The sequence below is a fragment of the Antennarius striatus genome, chromosome 3 (assembly GCF_040054535.1).
Source record: "Antennarius striatus isolate MH-2024 chromosome 3, ASM4005453v1, whole genome shotgun sequence".
NCBI classification, from domain to species: domain Eukaryota; kingdom Metazoa; phylum Chordata; class Actinopteri; order Lophiiformes; family Antennariidae; genus Antennarius; species Antennarius striatus.
In genome coordinates this window covers 3,701,269-3,723,796 of record NC_090778.1, presented here as the reverse complement: position 1 = coordinate 3,723,796, position 22,528 = coordinate 3,701,269, and the positions used below count along the sequence as shown (strand labels likewise).

Genomic DNA, 22,528 nt, shown 5'->3' with positions numbered 1-22,528 from the left:
GAGTGTAATCATGAGAGGGGTGGGTCTCAGTGGGAGGTAGTGCATACGCATCACACCGCCCTGCGATCGTTTGTTATTAATTCCATCAATGATGAAAAAGTCAATCTTCGCACATGAACTTTATAGATGTAGATGTGCAGCAAACAGTGTTCTTATACTTACGCACACCTTTTTTATTGTGTGTGTGTGTGTGTGTGTGTGTGTGTGTGTGTGTGTGTGTGTGTGTGTGTGTGTGTGTGTGTTTGGCTGTTGTCTTTAATTATTTACGGTCGTACATTGAAGGATTTTTCTGCTGATAAATGATGTAAAATGTCCTTCTAACTCTTTTGACATCACCAGGATCACTTATCTTACTTTACCTTATGTGAAAGATCATGTTTGTTTTTCTGTTTGTGTGGAACATATGTATAGAAGATCATTTTTGTGCATGCAAACATTTAGGAAAAATTGATTAGATTTTTAGACAACTTAAATTGTAGTTTTGATAACATGAAATTATTTTTATTTTTATGGGTTATAATAAATTCCTACAAATTCTCAGTATAAAATCAGTTTTACGTTTTAGAGACACACGCTCTTCCTCCCGCTAGGGGGCAGTGTCCATATTAAACATTAGTTGTCAGTTAGAGGACATGAAGAAGTAGAAGCGGAAGTAGAAGCGGAAGTAGAAAGCACTGTTGTGAAACATAAACAATCTGTAGACCATGGCTTACCTCCTCCGGACGTCTTGTATTTGTTCCCAGTTATGTCACCTTATGAACACACGGCTCACCACGGCGACCGCTCGTAGCGTCAGGAGGTTTTCTAGACAGGTAGCTCATCCAAACGAGCGGACTTCACACCGTTACGGTTAGCTTGTGGACGTAATTTCGGCTAACTGCGGCTCTTGTCGCATGTCCGTTATTACGTCATAACTTCCATCGGGAATAGATGTTTATGAATAGCCCACAGACGCTGAGGTAACGATCACTATTGCTTACATTCCAGATGTGGAGCACGTCTCAAACGGCGGGGGTTCGTCCGTGGAAAGCTTGTGCGTCACTTCCAGCGTGTCCAGTTTCAAATAAGGTGAGTCCGTGGCTGCTTCATTACATCCACAGCCTCAATATACAAGCTGCCGCTGGGGGGCGTTGTTCAGCAGCACAACGCTGTGCAGACGACACACAGCTGCACACGTGAACGACACTCCATCACCAGCCGCACGTCATGGAATGATGAATGGAAGAGAAGTATTTCATGAGTTAAAGTTGGATAAATCTGTAATCTACAATTAATGAATTGGCTTAAAGACAAAGAGACATGCTACGTATATTATACCTGATTAATTCCCTGCAAGTTTTTTGTTTTAGTTTAAAATCTAAGCCTCAAGCCCCACATATACTTTTCCCCCCTAACAGGGATTGCTAACATTTATGACCACAGAGATCTTAATCAGAACCAAGAGACAATGGCACACCAATCATAACTGATTTTTTTTTACTATCTGTCTTCAAGAATGAGATAATCTGCTGCTGATTTATTTAAGGATCCCAGAACCAGGCTTTGCCTTCAATTTATGCAAAGCAAAGGCTCACATATTTTAATTTCTGGCCCTTCTGGGCATTTTACACAGTTAATGATAATGTTGATGATAATGTCCTGATGATCATGACTAAAGAGTCCATTTGGTTATGATCTAACATCAGTTTTTCTACGCTAGTGTTTTGAGAGCGGAGTTGATGCTGTTAGGTGCAAGAAAAACATCCATCTGACGTCTTCAAGGCAGGAGAGTTCCACCCATATACAGAAATGGTACGCCACACACAGTGTCTGTATTTTTTCATCATCGTAAGTGGTTTTCAATTATTTAAACTAATGTGTTTGTCACCGTGTACCAGTGATTTGACAGAAGCTGTATATGAGAAGCTGGCTGACGAGACGTTGGATTCACTGGCAGAGTATTTTGAAGACCTGACAGACGAGGCTTTCACGGGGTCGGACTATGATGTTGTCTTTGCTGTAAGTCTGTTTCCTCTTTACTGTCACTTTGGAAGATCTCTGACTGCAGCACGTGGTAAAACTGGAAGTACTACTAGTGTTCATCATCACTGAAGAAGTATTGAGTGAAGTTATTGACCTTAAGTAATTAATTCTTGTGTTAATAGTCTTATACGACGTATTGAAGAAATGCGTTTTATCATAAATTCTTTTTTATGTTTGTGTTTTATTGTTAAAACAGTGACAACGTCTGTTTACATGGTCTTCTGAATATCACACTGTAGCTGCACAGACAGATTTTAAAGAGATTTAAATAAGTCAAAGAAAACAAAAAATAATTTTGGAATTGGGTTTGGAATGCACCAACTGCTCATCAGAACTTGACCTTAGACCTCTTCCTCTTCTCCTATGTCGTCCTCCTGTCTCTCACACAGTGATGAACATTTGCCACTGACTAAACATGCTAACTCGTGTCAGAAATCTGGGACTGTATTCCCTGCATTAATAGAAGATCATCAGAGTCACCCAGGTGTATTGGTAATTCTCCTGACTCTTGTCTTTATGCCGTCACACTCTGCTCTGTTTGTGAGAGACGGCCGTGTGTTCCTCACACCCGTTACAGCGTCTGTGCGAGATGCCGTGTGGCTGCTAGGCTCTGCTGCCTTATTGATTTGTTGCCCTGTTGAATCGACACACGTCGAGACTGTTGTTGATATTGGCAGGCAGCAGAGTTAACTGGTGGGGATCTTCCATACACAGAAACAACACGAGACGTGTTGAGACCCATCGGAAAGGACGATATGTTTTCAGAACAAATAGAGAGGACCAGATGCATGCTGGTGTTAAGCTCAATGCGCCGCTGTTTCTGTGTACTTTCATTACTTTCATGCCTGCGCTGAAAATGATTCCCTCATGGACAGATCTGTGGGGCGTTCCATTCCTACCAGCTGCGACGCTGTCGTAGAGTGTTCAGATCACCCTGACATGTCAACACGAGATGTGTGAGTGTGTAGGGCTCTGTGTGTGTTTGTATTGATGGTCTGATGTCATCAGAGAATGACCAAACCTGGCTTCCTGTGAAGGTCTCTGATGTGTTCTGGAAATGTTGGAGTTCCTCCAAGACGTCTTCTTCACAGGTTCGTGTGATGGTCTCTGGACTGTCGTGTGTTTGTTTCTTTTGTCACTCCTCTCCCCATCCAAAACATCGTCCGTCACCCTGCCAGCGATCTGTGACTGAGTAATTAACAAAGCAGCAGTGTGTGTGTGTGTGTGTGTGTGTGTGTGTGTGTGTGTGTGTGTGTGTGTGTGTGTATGTTCTAGTTGTTTTTGGTTTGACGACGACTGCCTCTCCTGACTTTGACTGATCGGCCAGCGTTCCAATCCTGGCAGCTGACCCCCTTTTACAACTGGTTACAGTGACATATGGGGCTGTAAATTAACACATATACACACATGTGTACACACACATGCACACGCACACACACACACACACACACACACACACACACACACACACACACACTGCAGCAGGAAGCGGTGGCTTGGCTGGCTGAATGAGTCCGGAGCAGGACTGTAGGCCTCAGAGGCTCTCAGACTAAATCACTTCCATGTTTTTGGGACTACATCTGATCAGCTGATCAGCGTCTCATCTGGAAGCTCTTGGGTGAGAAAGATAACGTCTGCGTCGTCTGCACACACCCACACACACCCACACACACCCCTACGGTGGGCTGACGCTCCTGGTGCTGGAGTCCTCTTGTCTGTTGGCTTTTTTGATCAGCTGATCCATTGATCTGCTATCACCGAGCAGCTAAGGAACATAGATGTCATAACCTTGTAGTCCTTTGTGGTTTTTATACATCGAATGATTAAAGTTTCCTCACTTTTAAATGATGGATGATGCTGCTGTGCTTGGAGTACCAGGAGTTTCTGGACCACGTGCTTCCTCCCCAACCCAAAGACATTTCTGCTGATTTTCTCTGTCTTCCATTTAGCAGCTAGCCCTTAATTCTTCCACTCATCTGTGGTCATGATGACAGTATCCAGGCAGGTTGTTCTAGGCATAACTTTCCTCAGCAATACTCAGCCTGGGCTTATTGGTGTGATCAGTGTTTGTCACATGAACATGTTGTTGTTGTTTTGTTTTTACTGTATGTCTGTTGTGTCTCCTGCTTCTTTCCAGAGCGGTGTGTTGACAGTGAAGGTGGGCAGGGACCACGGCACATACGTCATCAACAAGCAAACTCCAAACAAACAGATCTGGCTTTCTTCTCCCACCAGGTAAGAGCAGCTGAATCAACCACTCCTCACATGAGAACAGTTCATAGTTCATGTGTTACGCTAACATTTTTCGTCTGCAACTCTCTCTTCTTGCAGCGGGCCGAAGCGCTACGACTGGACAGGTGAACGCTGGGTGTACGCTCATGATGGGATGAGCCTCCACCAGCTGCTCTCAAAAGAGTTCTCCATCATCTTCGATAGAAACATGGATCTGTTTGACTTGACCTATTCCTGACCAGCCTGCAGGGTAAAGACTCAACAAACATCTACGAGATGACGCCGAGCCAAAGACACACATTACACATGTATAACCACGCAAACACTCCTCAGCAGCTGTTCATAGACGATCACTGGGTGTGACGTTTGTCATCTGTGAGTGAGATTATTGCACATGTGTGTTTTATGATGATGAAAAGACATTAAATGATTGTAAAGCCTCCCCAGAATCTCCTTCATGTTACACACTGTCCAATCACTGGAGCCGCGTGTCGCCATTCATCTTTCATGTGAACACAAAGAAGGGGATCCATCAGCGGTGGGAGGACATTTCACAAACTGTCAGTTTTGGCAGAACTCTCCTTAGATAGTGATTTTCTGTTATATTTTTAGTATGGTCAGTTTCCGATTCGTTTATCAATACTTCTGAATTGGATTTCTTATATTTGGTATTTGTCATGTTCAGGTCTGTCTTCTGTGAACCAAATTTATTTATTGAGGTATTTATTTTTGACTTTCAGAGGTTTTTCTGGTTTCTAATGGCATTTTGATTTCCAATTTGATTTTGTCGGTGTTGATCAACTGATTGGCTGTCGACTGATCAATCTTATTATTTTACAAATTATCAACTGGATGCCTGGAGTTAAATATCCTGAAATTCAGATTAAAGTTTTGTTTAATGGGTAAATCTCAGAGGATTATTTTCCACGCTGAAGAGTGATAATAAGCACTAGGTAAGCTGCTTCTGTTTTCTGTCTGTTACAGTTTAACAGACATGAGGTCTTGCTGTATTAGAGTACAGTATCTATGGTAACCTAGCGACCTCTGACCCCATTGTATTGCAACGTGAGTTGGTGTAAAAGGGATTTCAGGATGCATTCAGGTGCATCTTGTAAACGAGGTGCACTGCAGCTGGCTTCATTTTGACTTGAGGATACGTAATTGAAAGTTACAGACGTACACTGTCTATGAAAACTCTGGATGTTTGTCATTCAGAGAGACTCCATCAGGTCAGCGACTGTTCCTCCATTCTGCCTCTCATGTGATGCAACACAACACGTGATGCAGCATCATAGGATGCATAAATATAGCAGCTGCATCCAGAGAACAGTTTGTCCTTCTCTGGACACTCGTTCCTGCTACGAGCTGCTGATATCATTTTTCTGTCATATCCTCCCAGCTCAGATGAACATCACTTCTAATAACACGGTATTTTAGGGTTTCTTTGAGTAAATTAATAAAATACATCGTGAAGATGTGAACACAAACTGACACTACCTTTGTTCAGTTAATATTCAGTGCATTCACTTTCAACATTTACCATATGCTGAGCACATTAATTGCATTCCAGATCATAACTATGATTCCTCATGGACAGTTTATGCTAAATAATGAGGCTACCTGTTCAGGTCAGTACGTAGCTAAGCAGTGCTCTAGGTATATCATTAGTCATTAGAGATACAGACAAACATGGTAAAGAGAAAGATTATTTTTTATTCTGCTAATCAGCAATTAAAACAATTGAACTCAATCCCAAACTATCCAAGTCCTGTGGACAAAGGGGGAGTGAGAAGAGCAGCAGCATCAGAATCAGCACCTCGGAGAGAGCCACACCTCTCCGCTTCATCTCAGTCACTAAGTTCACCATTCTGTTCTTAAAATGTTGGGTCCACACATTTTACTCATGCATATTTTGGAGGTTTTGATGATACAGATCGGATCTCAGGAAGAGTTTCATGCAGTTTTTGTACTCTTTGGACCCACCTGCACTCAAGACGTTTAAAAACACAATATGTCGTTTCTGCCACTAGGGGGCTCTCTACAAATTCTGAGGGTAAGAGCTGCCCCTGGGATAGTGAATGTGTCTGTCTTCATTGTTAAATGAAAATCTATCAGACATGACCCGGGCGAGTACGCTCACCTGAGAGGTGTGACAGTTTCATTGAATTTGTGGTTTCGTCTCATTCGTGATGATGGAACATCTCTGATCGAGACCGATCACCTGACCTGCTCCACATGTAGAGGTAGAGATGATTTAACACGGTGAAAAAGGACATTTTTTAATCTGTCGGTCCAGGTTTTTTAAATTTTTTTTAATGTTTTCATTTAAAAATGCAGAGTTAAAAATGAATATTGCATTCATTGATATTATATAATGTAAGAAAACACCCATTTCTCAGTTTGCTATGACAACCTGTTGATCTGTCCTCTAATATCTGGTTCTCTTCTGTTCATGATGTAGACAGACCTGCTTTAGTTCCAGCCAGTCACATTTTATATTAAGTCTGTCTGGGTCTGTGTGAGGAATGGAATCCAACAGCAGTGTATTGTTAAATTCATCAATAAAACTACTGGAATACTTCCCTGCGATGTCTGTGTTTTGTTTCAAATCAGTTTATTGATCACCACATCCATATAACATCATCAGCAGGAGAACCACTCAGACCCACCAGGACTCCCACTCTGTCATTGGAGCTGATACTTAATCCATCCTTAATCCTTTGTCTTTAGGATAGCAGGACGGTTCACCAAGATCCAATGGACAAAACAAGCCCTGGAGCCAGTGCTCCCGTCTCATCATGTAATATAGAAACGATAAGCAATGAGACACCAAGTTAGCGGCATCAGCGGAACATAACAAAGCTACACAGGATGTCAGAACTTTCACTTTCTTCAAAGCCAGATTTTAACATTTCTCCAATTATAGAAAAACCACATTGTGGACGACTGGGATGTGCGTCAATGGGATAGTCTTCACTATAATGAAAGTTTGAGCTACAGAACAATGTTCTAGTTAATTCTTTCTTTGTATTTATTTTGAAGTGGAGGAGGACAGCTGCAACTGTTCTAATGATTGTGAAAACAGACTAGTTTTCCTGATCATCAAATAATTTATTGTGAGTTTCTAACGTTGTTGTTTTCTTCAAATTTGTACAAGAAGAATCTCAGGAGGTTTTTAATTCTTCACTAAATTACTATATTTCAAAGAAGATGAGAAACATCCATCATATAAAGAATGAGAAAAACACACACACACACACGCAGACAGACACACACACACACACACACACACACACACACACACACACACACACACACACACTGAAACACAAGAAGGAGCTGATTGTCTGGAAACCTGCCTGATCCTGTCTGCTGCTCCTGGATCAGACCAGACTGACATCGATGTGAGGATGAGTGAAGGATGAAGCTGCTGGTGACCAGAGGATTTAGAGACACCCCCCCCCCCACACACACACATACACACATAAAAACATTTACAAGCACTGTTTAGAGAAAAACAATCATGATTTCGATCCAGGAGCGTCAGATACAGACGGAAAAGGCAGCTCAATAATTCACCAGACTTAGGGTGTTGTATAAATTACACATGCTGCTGATGGGACAATCTCCATGTAAATGCCCCTCCCCTGCTGTGATTGGACAACCACATTTGGAGTCATCATCCACTGGTAAATCATGTATTATGAAATGAAAAACACGTTTAAAATGAACAAGTCCCTTGGCCTGAGAGACGCTTTTTGCGCTGTGGACCCTAACATACTTCCAAGCTGCTTGGAGAACCTTATTGGTATTCGGGGGATGGTATATTCTTGGTTTCATTCAAATCTGTCAAAGATAGATACGAATGAATGATAAATTTAACATTCATATATCGTCTCTGGTCTTTAACAATATGCTGTTAGAGGTGTGTCGCTTTTCCATGACTATATGACTATAAAACACCCATTCTGGCCTCTTTACCGCTACAAGCAAGAGTTAATTTTGAAGTTCTTCTTTTAAACTTCAAATTCTTGCATGGACTTGCACCAAGTTACTTATTTTGAGGTACAGTACTGCACTTTTACAACACAGTACTGTAAAAAAATAAAATAAAAAAATAAAAAATAATATATATATATATAAATATACATAAAGCGCACTGGATTATAAGACGCATCTGAGAACTCATCTTGAATGAATGGTGTATTTTAAAACTTTTTTCCATATATAAATCGCATTGGATTATAAGAAAATGAGAGAATTAAAGGCTTTTAGGTGTTCCTTATAGTGCGGAAAATAATGTAACTTCGCATCAAAAGTAAGTTCATATTTTCTTGATTGTTTTCCTTGAATATTTATATATTATATATTTATTTATTATCAATCAGCCTGACGTTTGGATGAGAACGCAAGGGAGGCACTAACCGGATAATATTCGGAATGAAACATTGGTCATTAAATGCTAGTCGAGGTCTGACAAATTGAACTTGGATTCAAAAACCCAAAACCCAAAACCTAGTTTTCCTGTAGGACAGTGGTTCTTCATGTTCTGTTAGGGATTCATGATTCCATACGAGTTTCAGATGCCCGTGACACAGATGCTGGAGAAAATAAAAGCATGGCGAGATGCCAGACTGCCCCATACACACTCGTCATCATCCCCACCAATGCATGCACACACACGTTATCGCAGCGATGTCTCCTATTTAGTAATCTGACGGGAATAAAAGATTTCATCCTCACACCAATGGATCTCCACTAATGTCCTCAATGCTGACATCATCATCTTCCAGCACACTATGCTTTCATAAAGAATTATCTTCTCATGCCGTTCATGATGGAGAATGCGCCGGTTTGATTTATTGTGTCAGACCAGCGTGGATGAATGAATGAAGGATTATGTTTCCATGCGATGCCATTTAAATGACCTTACCCTTTTGTGGATTATACAATAAGAATAAACATTAATGGCAGGAAAATAAATGGACAAATGAATTATACATGGACCTTAAAAAAGGTCAGGGATGACAGTGAGTTATGTGGATAATCCAGGGTAATGACACTGCTGAAAGAGATGCATGAAAGTGTTACATCATCCAGAAATCCTTCATTCATTCTTGCTTTATTCAAGCAAAATAGCACGTTACACTGTTGTTGTGCTTTGCCTCAGCTGGAATTCATTATGTACATATTCTTTAATGTTCCTGCAGTGTCTGTGCATTTAAATGTGAGGAAGAATTATATTTTCATTCAAATTATTAATATGTAAATGACAGGTTTTTTGTTTTCACCTTGGAAATTAGATTTCGCAGTTTTATGTTTTGTTTTTTTTAACTTGTATTTCAGCAGCATTACGTCAGATTTCCCTGTATTCTGGTGGAATGTTTTGTCTGTTAGGTGGAGTACAGATATCCGTCTATATGCACTGTAATTCTTTACTTTGGTAATATCTGTTACAGGAAACGAGCAAATTGTACATGCAAATGATGATTGTCAGGAAGACTGACATTCGTGCATGCCCTTCTCATCACAAGCATTTCTCTGCAGCTCATTTGTAAGCTCTCCCTCTGACTTTTCACATTAATGTTAATTTTACTTCAAATTCATCATTCTGTTCCTCTTTGTCTTTCCTGTTTGAAATAAATTAGGTGAGGCAGACACATTTATAATACCAGACAGGCTTGTTAGGGGCGCATAGCTAAACAGAAACCCAGAACAAATGGAATATGTTGATTTGTGATGTTTACAGCCATCACAATGTGGAATAAGTCACCTAACACTGGAATAAGTCACCTAACACAAGCATCGCCGCACTAACCAGACGATGGTGACCTACAGTAAATATGACCACAAACTTAAATATGAAGACAAGCATTCTGAGGAATTAAAAAGAATGATCTGTCCCACAAGAAAGTGACAAATGAAACCTGAATCTGTCTCTTTATTAGAATCTAAACCAACACTTATGGGGTCTGTTCTGGCAGAGGACTAACAAACCGACCAACGTAACAACAAGTGGAAAAAAGTTTCATTCAATCCTTCATCAATCACTCCACAAATTATATTGTTTTTAACCAATAATTCAATAATTCAACCAATAATCAAGCTTTCACTTGTTTAAAGTGATCTCTCTCTTTCTAGCTTTCTCTGAAAGGAACCATAACAGAAAAATATGATTCGCAAAAGATTTTTTAAAAAATCCATGCAGAATACAAAAGGTTTCAAGGGCCAAAGTAGAACATTTCTGTCCTGACCTCAACATGTTTCTGGACAGCGGCAGTTTTTATTTAAAGAATCCAGAAGAAAGTGAAAAAAAACAGTTTTTTACGGACCAAGAGGTTTTTAGACTGAATAAACTAATGAAAAAAACAAAACAAAAACAAAAAGATGATTGTTGTTTTTTGAATTTTGCCTGATTTTTTTTTTTTAAAAACCTGTGTTGTTTTTGTTTTTTTTGATTAATGTAAAAAAAAAAAATTAGATGTTTTCTTTGATCAGGAAACACTGTTGTAAATGTTTGACATGTGAATTTCTTTTTTTTTTTTGTGAATCTCTTTTGGATTTTGTGTATCGAGGTGATTATCTTGTAATTTGACATTTATGAATACACAACAGATAACCCTTGGCCTGTCAGTGAAGGCCATCAGATTTGCCAAAAAGCTGATAGCGACACAGATTTACAGATGATAAATAGGTGTATCCTTATAAACAACGTTCTTGAGAAAGAACACATTTACTAAAAATAGGAAGATTTTATCCACTGAGTATGTTTTGAGGTCACAAGTGAAGTTTTATTATTAAAACTCGCATTATAGTGTGAAACAACAGCAAAGCTGTCACCAAACAAAACGGAAAATTTTTTTTTTTTTTTAAAAGAGAGGTGGATGTGGCGGATTACCACTTTAAGCACCCAGAAGCTTAGTGCCACTATTATCCTCCTGTGGTGGGATTTTCTGTGTGAATTATGTAACAGCAGTGCTTCAGCACAAATCAGTACACGCCTGTTTCTGTGTTTTTGTCTCCTTCTATCTGCTCAGCACTCGACTCTGAGACGACCGACTCTGCTCTTCAGCGCCGCGACAGCAAACACCTGCTGACAGGAAAGATGGACGGCTCTAGATAGAGACGTGGAGGTGTTGTCATAGAAACCGGCTGACTGACACTGTTGTGATGCCTGAGCATTGATGAGCAGTAATATGAAGTACAAGAAGTTCATTACCATCATGCAGGCGGCTCTCGGTGTCGCCCCGCTGAACAAGAGAGAGCTGATTCCACCGCCACGCAAACTTTGGAAACCTGCACAGTGAGTCTTTATGTGTGTGTGTGTGTGTGTGTGTGTGTGTGTGTGTGTTGTGTGTGTGTGTGTGTGTGTGTGTGGTTCAGGGCAAACTGGCCATACTGAGATGGTGAAGAAATCAATGTAAAATCAAAGGGAATCTATTTGTGTTAATGAAAACTGGGCTCCCTGCAGGCCTTCCAATCAGAGACGGACGTGAATGTTTAACACACACATCAGACAATCTTACAGGTTTTTTGTCACATAAGCTACAAACATGTTTACTGGCTTCAACAGCGGCATCAATTTATTTCTGATGTGGTCAATGACGAGAATGATTGGAGCACTTTTACGATATCCTACACAACCACTTATTTCATTCATTGAGAGGATCTCTATCATTTTAATAATTTCAGAAATGTTGATAATATATCTCAAACATTTAAGTAGATCAAAACAGGATGACAGATCTATTCCTTTCTGAAGGTAGCACGAGTTAAATTAAAGTAGAATTAAAACAAATAAAAAAATAAAAAAATAAAAAAATAAAAAAATAAAAAAATAAAAAAATAAATAAAAAAATAAAAAAATAAAAAAATAAAAAAATAAAAAAATAAAAAAATAAAAAAAATAATAATGATAATAATAATAATAATAATAATAATAATAATAATAATAATAATAATAATAATAATAATAATAATAATAATAATAATAATAATAATAATAATAATAATAATAATAATAATAATAATAATAATAATAATAATAATAATAATAATAATAATAATAATCTTCGCAGCATGTCAGGGTCCAGATGCATAAATGACAACTGAACGCTGGTTTATTAACAACAAAGTACACTGAAAATCACCGTTCATATTCAAAATAGCAAATTAACAAATAAACATAACGTCTACAAAAGGGAATACTCAAAAAGTTCAAACTGAAAAGACCACAAATACTACTTGAGAAACAGTAACTCCAGACAGAAGGATTCTGAAAACCAACTGCGGACCAGGAAGCAAAAGGAAATCTTCAAACTGAAGAACCCAGTAATAATAATCTGCCAACAAACCGTACTCTGTTTGTCGTTTGTCCGTTCAATCCTCCAAAGTATCAGAGATCCGTTGATTTCAACCAGAGTTAGTCAGTCTTATTCATCTCTGATGCTCAGGTTTATTCAGTGGAGACAACTGGCAGAATTGAATTGACGCTCATCGTAACTTAACACATAAATCCATCAATTGCGGTATGTAATTTATATTTAGACCCCTTTAATGTGATGCAGCTCTCCTGTACAGTGAGGGATGATTCATAATGATGGAGTTATGTGTCGTGTTTGTCACACAAACAAGACAGAGCAAAGATGACCCCCATTGTAATGTGTTTATGCTCAGAATTCATGCATAAATCAAATTGTTTGTGGAGTTAACATCCTTCATCTGGAGTGTTTAGTAGAGGACGCTCCGCCGTGATTCCTATCAGAGCTAGTTTGAAAAGACTCTCTCAGATTAATCAGCCACAACAATAGATCAACAAAATATTATAAAAGCATTTCCTGTGTATGATCCCCATTTGACTGGGGCCAGTTAACTCCATGCAGCACACGCAGAGCACTGTTTAACACGATAAATAAAGAATGTGGTTCGAACTGGCCTCTGCTTAGCCGGGTGGAAGAATGAGCCTCAGTCAAAGCCAACGGTTTGTTTGTGGAGATGAGCAAACGCTGAGACGGAAGCCTGGCACTTAGAAAGATTTAGAGATGATTAGCACTGATCTCTTAATCTGGATATTAGTTGTGATATATTGATAATGGTCATATGGCTATGGTGATTATGATATTATGTTTTCTTGGTTGGTTTCTTTGTCAGTCAGCAGGATTTTGTTAACTAGACTTGCAAAAATCTCTACACCAGTCCAAACTGATGTGAAAATAGTCAAACTGTTCCGATATTAAAAAAACCCAAATGGACTGAGATGAGTTTTTTTTTCTCCTCGCTCATCCACATTTGGATCTTAACCCAATTAAATCATGTCATAAATAAGAATAACGAATGCAACTGGAACATCAGGCAAAGGAAAGGATAATGGATTATTTAATAAAGCCTAATGAGATGATGTGCAGTAGCGTGCACACTAACAACGAGCAATAATAAGAAAAGACTGTTTCCAGTAGGTTATATGTTCTGCACACACCCTCAGTCACATGGACACCATGAATCATTCAATCGACTTGATTTATTGAACATTTCTGACGGCTGTTTTACTGTTAGAGACTATTTTCACTGTTTTTCCAGATTTTTTTTTGTCTATTTAATCACTAGAGGGAGAATGACACGGCTTTTTAAAATTAATATAGAAAACAATGACTTCGTTGTCATAGGAGAATTATGTGTGGAGAGATTTTTAAGAAACATTATTTGAATGATGCAGGACTTTTTTATTTTCTAAATAAACTAATAAATGAATAACTAAGAGAGTAACTGACCTTTTATGCCCTCGAGGGCCACATAAATCGATATGGCGGGCCACTTTTGGCCCCCCGGGCCTTGAGTTTGACACATGTGATCTACAGAAAGAAAATACGCTTGGCAGATCTTTTATATACAGTAACCCTTCGCGTTTTTGCGCTTCCAGATGCACGGCTTCACCTCATCGTGGATTTTTAGTAGGTAGTCACGTGATACCGTACACGCATTCTATTGGCTGACAGCATCCGGAAGTGTGCTGCGTTCTGAGACTCACGGAACCACCTTCAGAACTAAAAGTTCTGTGTTTGAAACATGAATTCTTCATGTGTATGAAGTACAGTGATTCTTGTAGAACTGATGCTCTCTATTGTCCTTCCTCTTTAATGTTTAAACTCCTATTCGTCGCTCCATAGCCAATGAGCTACACTCGTCTTGGTGCGTCCAGTAAGATCTCTGCCTGAGCTTCACGCTAACCCTGCGGACGTCAGCGATTAACCTGGAGAACCTCCCAACGTGAGCCGGGATCTGCTCAAGGTTTCTGCTGTTACAGGCAGTTCTTCCTCATCACTGTTGTCACCTCATTTCAATTGGTTGCTGTATTAAAGTGACACCCTTGAGTAGAAATTCACACCTGTTCTTACATTTTAATTACTTTGTACTTAGAGGCATTGTGGGAAATGTCAATACTTCTATGTATATAACTCAAAAGAAGATATTAATAACTTGGTTTGTCTTCCGACAGGCTGCTAACTGCCGGCATGTGAGTTAGCTGTTTAGTCCCTTTATAATGTTAATGGTGTTACTGGTTCACATGACATTACTGATCTACATTACTAGTTCGTACGACACAGATTCACATTTCTATGACATAACTGATCCTTTGGTATCATTAGCCCACCTGTCGTTATGGATTCAGATACTATTGAATAAAGAGCGTATTCATAGCTGTTCTCCATTATTTTATTTTTTTTTCCAAATTTAAAATATGTGAGGAATAACGCTAATACATATGATAAAATCAAAAGTGGCAATAAGCAAAGTAAATAAAGAATAACATTGTTGCATTTGAGATATCTGTTTTTAACAAGTCTTTCATCAACTTTTTAGGTGTTCTTAAAACTTTTTAAGTCCGTCGTGAAGTTCTTGACTCCATCAGTTCTTGACTCTCAGCAGAATCGTTCAAAAATGACAGGAGTTCCATGAAACTTATAATAAATATAAGATGTTTGAAAGAAGCCATTAAATATTTGAATGTATTCCGATGAAGAAAGAAGTTTTTCATTTTCACGTTTCCTTAACGTCACAAGATTTGTTTGTTTTAAAGACTCTGAGACTGATTTACACCAAACTTTCAGGAAGGTTCAAGCACAAGTTGGCAGATTGTGGAATTGATCCGCCTTGACATAGATATATACTCTACAAAGTACATCCATGTTTATTATTACTGTACATCCAGATTGAACAGAATTTAGCAAATTGGATTTTTAAAAAAGTGATTATGATATACACTGAAATCAATTATCAATAATTATTACAGTCAATTGTCAGCATGTGCAAAATAAAGGAAAATGATGGTGCTTTAGTATGAGTACGAACTCATCAAGTTTGAAGATGTGGTCATTCTGTCAATTCAATGAAAAGTGATCGCCAGTTTTGTCCGTGTGACTTATTTTCTGCTGACTGTGCAAAGTGAAAAAGTGTCTCGTCAGCAAAATATGTTTTACATTCGTAAAAAGTGGGACGTCCTTTGTTGATATCCTAACTCTGAGCCTTAGAAGTACACACAAACAGGTACACACACACACACACACACACACACACACACACACACACACATAGTCTTGCATGCAGCAGTAGTAGCGCGGCCATCCTCCTCCCTCTCTGTCTCTCTCTCCCTCTCTCTCCTCCTCCTCCTCAGTCTTGCTCTGGGTCTCTGCTCTGTCAACAGCTCCTGCATCTCCCTCCATCTCTCCTCCGTTTTATCAGTGTATCTCTCTGCTCTTGTCATCTGTCACCATGCGTCTGGGCATCTCATCCTTCATTTCGGATATCCTGAGCACCTCCAGTAACATCTGTTTCTGCTGGACCGAGGGCAAGGTAGAGTCAAACCTCCTCCTCCTCCTCCTCCTCCTCCTCCACTACCTCCACCTCCAGCTCCACCGCCCTGCTGCTGCAAGGCAGCAGACGGGGCAGCAGAAGGCTCGGGGCCTCTGGGTTCTGCTGAGGAACCACACATCACAGATGTTGTGACACTATGTTTCAGCGGGATGCTGTTGAGACACTTTGGTGTGTCCACAGAGTTTTCTCTTTCTGTGTGTGTGTGTGTGTGTGTGTGTGTGTGTGTGTGTGTGTGTAGGAATTTGCTCAGCTGGTCTTTACGTGACAACATAATGTCTGTTTGTCATTGACAGTTGGCTGACGTGTTGAGAGCGTACTTGAGTCTTCATACGTATTTATATGTTGGTTGCCATGGATTTAGGTGTTCTTATACTGGCCTCAGCTTCCTCCTGTGCAGATTTGTTGACTTTTGAATACTAACGTTGACGCGATGATGAAACGCTGTTATGTTATCTAAGCTGGTCGAGTGAAAAACTCAGATTCCTCTCTGTGCATCCGGTACAGAAACGCCTGAAATGTATTAGTCAGGACAAAGTTTCATACCGCTATCTGAAACATTCCATTCCCTTCTGTCTCCTGAGCAGGGGAGTCCAGAACTAATGATGGTTCAGATGGTTCAGATGGTTCAGATGGTTCAGATGGTTCAGATGGTTCAGATGGTTCAGATGAAGAACCTGTGAAGGGGATTCCTGCAGTCAGTACAGACTAAAGGAAGAACCTCCGATTCACTCTGGTCCAGATGTACACAGGTCAGTACCCCCCCACCGGGATCACAGCGTCAGCAGGACAACACACACAACCTGATCAGCATCAGCATGTGTACTGTTTGGAGTAGTAAAAGTAGTAGTAGTAGTAGTAGTAGTAGTAGTAGTAATGGTAGTAGTAGTAGAAGTGGTAGTAGTAGTAATAGTAGAAGTGGTAGTAGTAGTAGTAGTAGTAGTAGTAGTAGTAGTAATGGTAGTAGTAGTAGTGGTAGTAGTAGAAGTGTTGTAGTAGTATTAATAGTAATAGTAATAGTTGCAGTAGTAGTAGTAGTAGTAATAGTAGTAGTAGGAGTGGTAGTAGTAGTAGTAGTAAAAGTAGTAGTAGTAGAAAAAGTAGTAGTAGTAGTAGTAGTAGTTATAGTAATAGTAGTAGTGGTAGTAGTAGTAGTAGTAGTAACAGTAGTAGTAGTAACAGTAGTAGTAATAGTAGCAATGGTAACAGTAGCAGTAATAGTAGTAGTAGTAGTAGTAGTAGTAGCAGTAACAGTAGTAGTAACAGTAGTAGTAACAGTAGTAGTAACAGTAGTAGTAGTAGTAGTAGTAACAGTAGTAGCAGTAGTAACAGTAGTAGTAATAGTAGTAGTAGTAATAGTAATAGTAGTGGTAACAGTAGTAGCAGTAGTAACAGTAGTAGTAATAGTAGCAGTAATAACAGTAATAGTAGTGGTAACAGTAGTAGCAGTAGTAACAGTAGTAGTAATAGTAGCAGTAATAACAGTAATAGTAGTGGTAACAGTAGTAGCAGTAGTAACAGTAGTAGTGATAGTAGTAGTAATAACAGTAATAGTAGTGGTGACAGTAGTAGTACCAGCTGATGACTACACTCTCAATGCTCTACTGTTTCTTAATGTAAATGAGTTTCATTTAAACACATGGAAAATGTCAGCTGTGACCCTTCATCATCTACCCATGATGCTTAGCGGCTGTGCTGCTGTCACACCTGATGGAAAAAGCCAAGCAAAATGTTCACCCTGTGATTCTGATGAAGTTGCATTAATCTAAGGGAAGCCTCCCTGTCTCAGCTGAGGAAACCATAAATGGATCTCCAGCACTATAAATTCCTCCAGGCATCACTCCTGCTGGTGTCAAATGAAAACTCCGTGACAGGTCCAACAGCTCTGGGTATCCCTGAATGAGTGAAATCACCTCACTCCCATCTTCACTCACTCCAACCAGATGACAGAATGAATGATGCAAGTCCAGTGGGGTTTATTGGTCAATCTGGTGCACTGTACCGAGATTACTTTAAAGATAAATCACCTTACTGGTCAAGTGCAGTGGTCACTTGTGTCTGATGGCTAGTACAAGTAAATATCTCTTGGAGTCCTGCTCAGTCCTCTGACTGGTTGGCTCATCTGTGCATGCACTGAAAGAATTTCATGGGATGCTTCAATGGATCTGTTTTATCTGTGTTTGACTGGCTGCTTAACAAGGCTGTTCATAATTCCTCTACTGTTCTATCCGATGCACTGGGGCGTATCGCAGCAGATGCTGTGTGTGTGGGATCAGAATGACAAGGAGATAAAGAGATGACTTTATTGGTATCGACAGACATTCTTTTTGGCATGTGAGTAAGACAATCGGAGTAGACAGACAGAGATATGTAGGCAGACTTCAACATATAAATGCACTCCAGCAGTGACACTGCTGCTTGAAATGTTACTCAGACGGAGGCTTGTGTGCATGTGTGTGTCTGCGTGTGTCTGTGTGTGATTGATGGATTTGTCCCGGGACTGTAGCAGTATTAGATTCAGCGCTGGGCGTCGGCAGGGAGTGCAGAGGCAGCTGCAGATCTGTCGCTGATAAACCGATCAAACACTACGGCAGCCTCTGTAGAAACACACGGCCAGTCCTGCACTATTTATGTGCTAGTCATTACCCTAACACAGCCCAGAGGCATTGATTCAGCTGGAGCTAAGGTGTGGCAAGGTCACCTGACTTTAAACACTGCCCACATATAGATAGCAAAGGCATCAGTGTTAACACCTGAGTTATTTTTGAGGGTATGTTACAACTTAGTAAAAATATTTTAGCCCATAAAAGAAAAAGACAGATTTCTTTTCATTACTTTTGAGGCTGATTTGACAAGCCTTATTCCAACACAATTTCATTGCCGTACATTTGGCCATAGAGAAGTGCTTGTGCAAGAGGCTCAGCACAAGACAGAGCATTATAATGCATAAGTCTCCCCAATGTCAATCTGACGAAGTCTCCCTAGTCATACAAAGTCTCTGTGATCATACAAAGTGTCAATGGTCATTCGAGTCTCTATGGTTATACAAAGTCTCCGTGATCATACAGTCTCTATGGTCATACAGTCTCTGTGAACACAGAGACTTTGTATGATCGCTTGTGCTTGTTCTGGAGGGGTTCTGTTGTGTTTCTCTGTCTGTTAAAGCGCTCTGAAATGCCTGCTGATGTGATAAAGTGCTATATAAATAAAGATTGATTGATTGATTGATTGATACAAAGTCTCTGTGGTTATACGAAATCTCCAGGGTTATAAGAGTCTCTATGGTCATGAGAAATGTAACATTTGTTCGGACCATTAGAAATATTATCTTCAGAGGGACTTTTTGATGATATCTTATGACATTTGATATTTTTAGACAATTGACGATATTTTATGACATAAAATAAAAGTGATCTCACATTGAATTATTTTTATTTCATTCAAAATGTGCGTGTCATCCCAGCTTGCTGTAGTCGAGAGGCAGGGTACACCCAAGATGTATTACCAGCGCTACAAAGATGGATGTGTGTGTCACATTAAAGACGGTCAGTGTGAACAATGTGTGCCATTAACCTGGTGTGTTGGATGACACCAGAGGAGCTTCGTCATGCCCCAAATGATTTAGGGAAGAATGAAATTGTCTTTGTGGGATGACTGTGACCTTGTGCGACAGCAGAAAACAGCTTCCCACTGCCCTGAAGACCCTACATGTGCATTGTTCTGCTCTGGCCTCTGCTTGAATGTCGTCAAAGTCCGCTGGGAAAGACCCTTGGAGCTTACCACCACCTTTGTCTGATCAATACTCACAAAGGGCAAAGTTGATTCACTCACCAGTAAGGCAGATCCTTTATTGTTTCTTTCGGTTTACTGGCCGTACTGGTTCTGTCTACTGTGCTGGCATGCCATGGTTTTTTATTTTGTGAGAAATCCTTACAAATCACACATAGGTATAGTGTGTTTGTGTGAATAAGAGATGATTTAGGCTTGTTTCAGCTCTGGACTGAGATCCAACATGACTGGGCGGGTTTCGTGTGTCTGGATGGTTTGCTGACTGATCCGGTCTAGACAAGCGAGGAAGTAGAGTATCTGGAACTGAGTCAAAATACACTGCGGTGATAAAGGAAGATGTCATCCAAGTCCTCAATGACATTCAGTGGAGCTCTATGGAACAAAGGATGTGTGATAGATGTGTTTGTAATCTGTGTTTAGGACCAGCTGTAATGTTAAGTCGCTATCTGAATGGTCCTGACACGCCACATTTCAGTAGCTGAGTTTAGAAGTTCAATTAAACAGACAAACAAGGTTTTCTTTTAGTATCAGCACCAAGCAGAACACTAGAAGGGCACAATATAGATGGTTGTCCTAAAGAAACTATTGGGTTTTTTCAATGGGACTCAACATTTGACCCCAATTTCATCTTTTCCTCTAAGACCAAATGATTTTTGTTGCATGCCCATTCATCCCACCAGAAATAAGAATATATTTCAATTAGATTTTTCTTGCTGGTTTTAGCTGACTTCCCTGCATTATGTTTTTATTAGATTATTGTTATATTTTTCTGATTTTTTTTTCAAAATTAAATCAAATCTTTATTTTTCCCCAAGTACAACAAAAATATGAAAATATGGGTTTAATTTACAGGTGGTTTATTCACTGGTATGCAGAATGTTGCAGTGCTTATTGTGATGCTGGTGCTGTGAGTAGGAGCTGCGTCCCAGCGGCGTTTGGCCCCTGCAGTAAATCAGTTTGTGCGAGTCACTCAGACACGCTGCATTATTTAATGTTAGCACAAAGGGAGTTGTAGCCAAAACCTCTTTTTAGTGAGTTTTCACACTCATTTGAAACAAAGACACAAGTGAACTAAAACTTGTGTTTGTGTGCGGAGACTGTTGAGTGAAACTGTAACACACTGATCTCTAAACAACCTACTTATTTAAACATTTGGTGACATGTAAAGTTATCTTGATGCATGGACAGATTTCACCAGTTTAAACTCTCCTACTTTTTTTTATTTTAGTTGCTCCTTTTTCAGCAAATTAAAAAATGCTTCACATTAAAACAGCCTTGCAGCGTTCTCCAAAAAAAAAGAAAAAGATGGAGATTTATTTTAAAATATATTTAAAAGAAATGAAAACAAATATTAAATGACTTCCTCCAGGCCATAATGAATAATAAAAGAGTCCAAAATCCCTTAAAAATTCCAAAATTATTTTAAAAAGACATCACTTAAATAAGAAATTCTGCTGCAGCCTCAAAGCCAAAAGTGTTGGTTCTCCCTTCATCTGAGGATGGTGCATTGAAATGTGTGTACATGCGAAATCAATGCGCGTTCTACATGTGTTTACCTGTGTTCAGGTGCTTCACACACAACAACAAAAAAAGCAAAAACGCCCCGTCTTCCTCAGCTACTCAGGAAAATGTTGCGTGTGTCCGTTTTTGTCGTGAAGCTCCAGAAACTTCATTTAATTTTCAATAACATGGAGTCAAACTGAAAGTGGCTGGACTTTATTTTCCTTATTAAACTTTTCTCTAATGGACATCTGATCTGATGGATGTGAGGATGGAAGTAAAGCTTTGTAAGAGAATGTAAGAGCTCTGTCAGGCTGTGTGTGTGTGTGTGTGTGTGTGTGTGTGTGTGTGTGTGTGTGTGTGCAGCCAAGCATCAGTAGATCCATATTTCTTCTTCTAATCAGTGCTGTCCTGTTGCTGCTATAGACAAGCCTTTCTACAGATTAATGTTCCCTATCGATTGATCCATTTGGCCGCGTGGATGGATGGATGGCACCCTAAGGTGACCCACAGGCTACAGTATTCACTGAGTCTCCGTTTACACACTGCTGCACACTCGACTAATGCCTCACACACGGATCACGTTCTCCCGGAGGATCGTTTTTATTTTCTCAACAACAGAAACACACATCCAGGTTTTTTGGAGGTAAGGTGTGCAGCTCATGGCTGTTTCTGGGAATTAACTACAGACAGGAAATGTGGTCTGAAGAGAGTGTGAAGCGGCGGCGCAGCAGACACCAGCTGGCGGGGTGTCTGACTTTGACAGATGCCTGTCAATCAGCCAGATGTTTCCCAAGATGCTCTGTACACGTGACAAACCAGTCTCAGAGGCTTACGTCACCGTGAAACGAAAGAAGGCCCCGAGATGACCCGTCTGGGTGGAAACCCAACCATCGAGATAAGAGATTTTAGAGATCTTACTGTTGGAGGATTTAACGTCCCCTTCAGCTGTTTGGAGGTCAGTTTCCACAAGGGAAACCTCCGTGTTTGAAAAACAGAAAAGTCTTGCCTGAAAATTGCGATTTCCTTGCGGCGTGGCAGTTATTCAGATCACAAAATCTAAACATATTTTTGTGAACCAGGATTTTGTAATAGTTTTACCTTGTATATATCATGACTC

At 39.8% G+C, this 22,528-nt stretch overlaps 1 protein-coding gene across 2 annotated transcripts; it reads left to right on the top strand.

Annotated features, from left to right (window-relative positions):
- Positions 1–606: 606 nt before the first annotated feature.
- Positions 607–6,817, top strand: fxn (frataxin). 2 transcript variants are annotated; one of them, XM_068310663.1, is made up of 6 exons: positions 607–812; positions 988–1,068; positions 1,700–1,791; positions 1,878–1,998; positions 4,160–4,257; positions 4,354–6,816. In XM_068310663.1, exons 1-6 carry the CDS (start codon positions 705–707, stop codon positions 4,490–4,492), a joined length of 639 nt encoding a protein of 212 aa, XP_068166764.1. In that variant the 5' UTR covers positions 607–704; the 3' UTR covers positions 4,493–6,816. The 2 variants fall into 2 exon arrangements, with proteins under 2 accessions (XP_068166764.1, XP_068166765.1); XM_068310664.1 differs by having other exon boundaries at positions 709–849; positions 4,354–6,817.
- The last annotated feature ends 15,711 nt before the right edge of the window (positions 6,818–22,528 follow it).

Coding starts and splice junctions, on each gene's coding strand:
- fxn (XM_068310663.1), top strand. CDS start 705: ATGGCTTACCTCCTCCGGACGTCTTGTATTTGTTCCCAGTTATGTCAC. Junction 1,069..1,699: donor CGTGTCCAGTTTCAAATAAG/GTGAGTCCGTGG, acceptor TTTCTACGCTAG/TGTTTTGAGAGCGGAGTTGA. Junction 4,258..4,353: donor TGGCTTTCTTCTCCCACCAG/GTAAGAGCAGCT, acceptor CTCTTCTTGCAG/CGGGCCGAAGCGCTACGACT.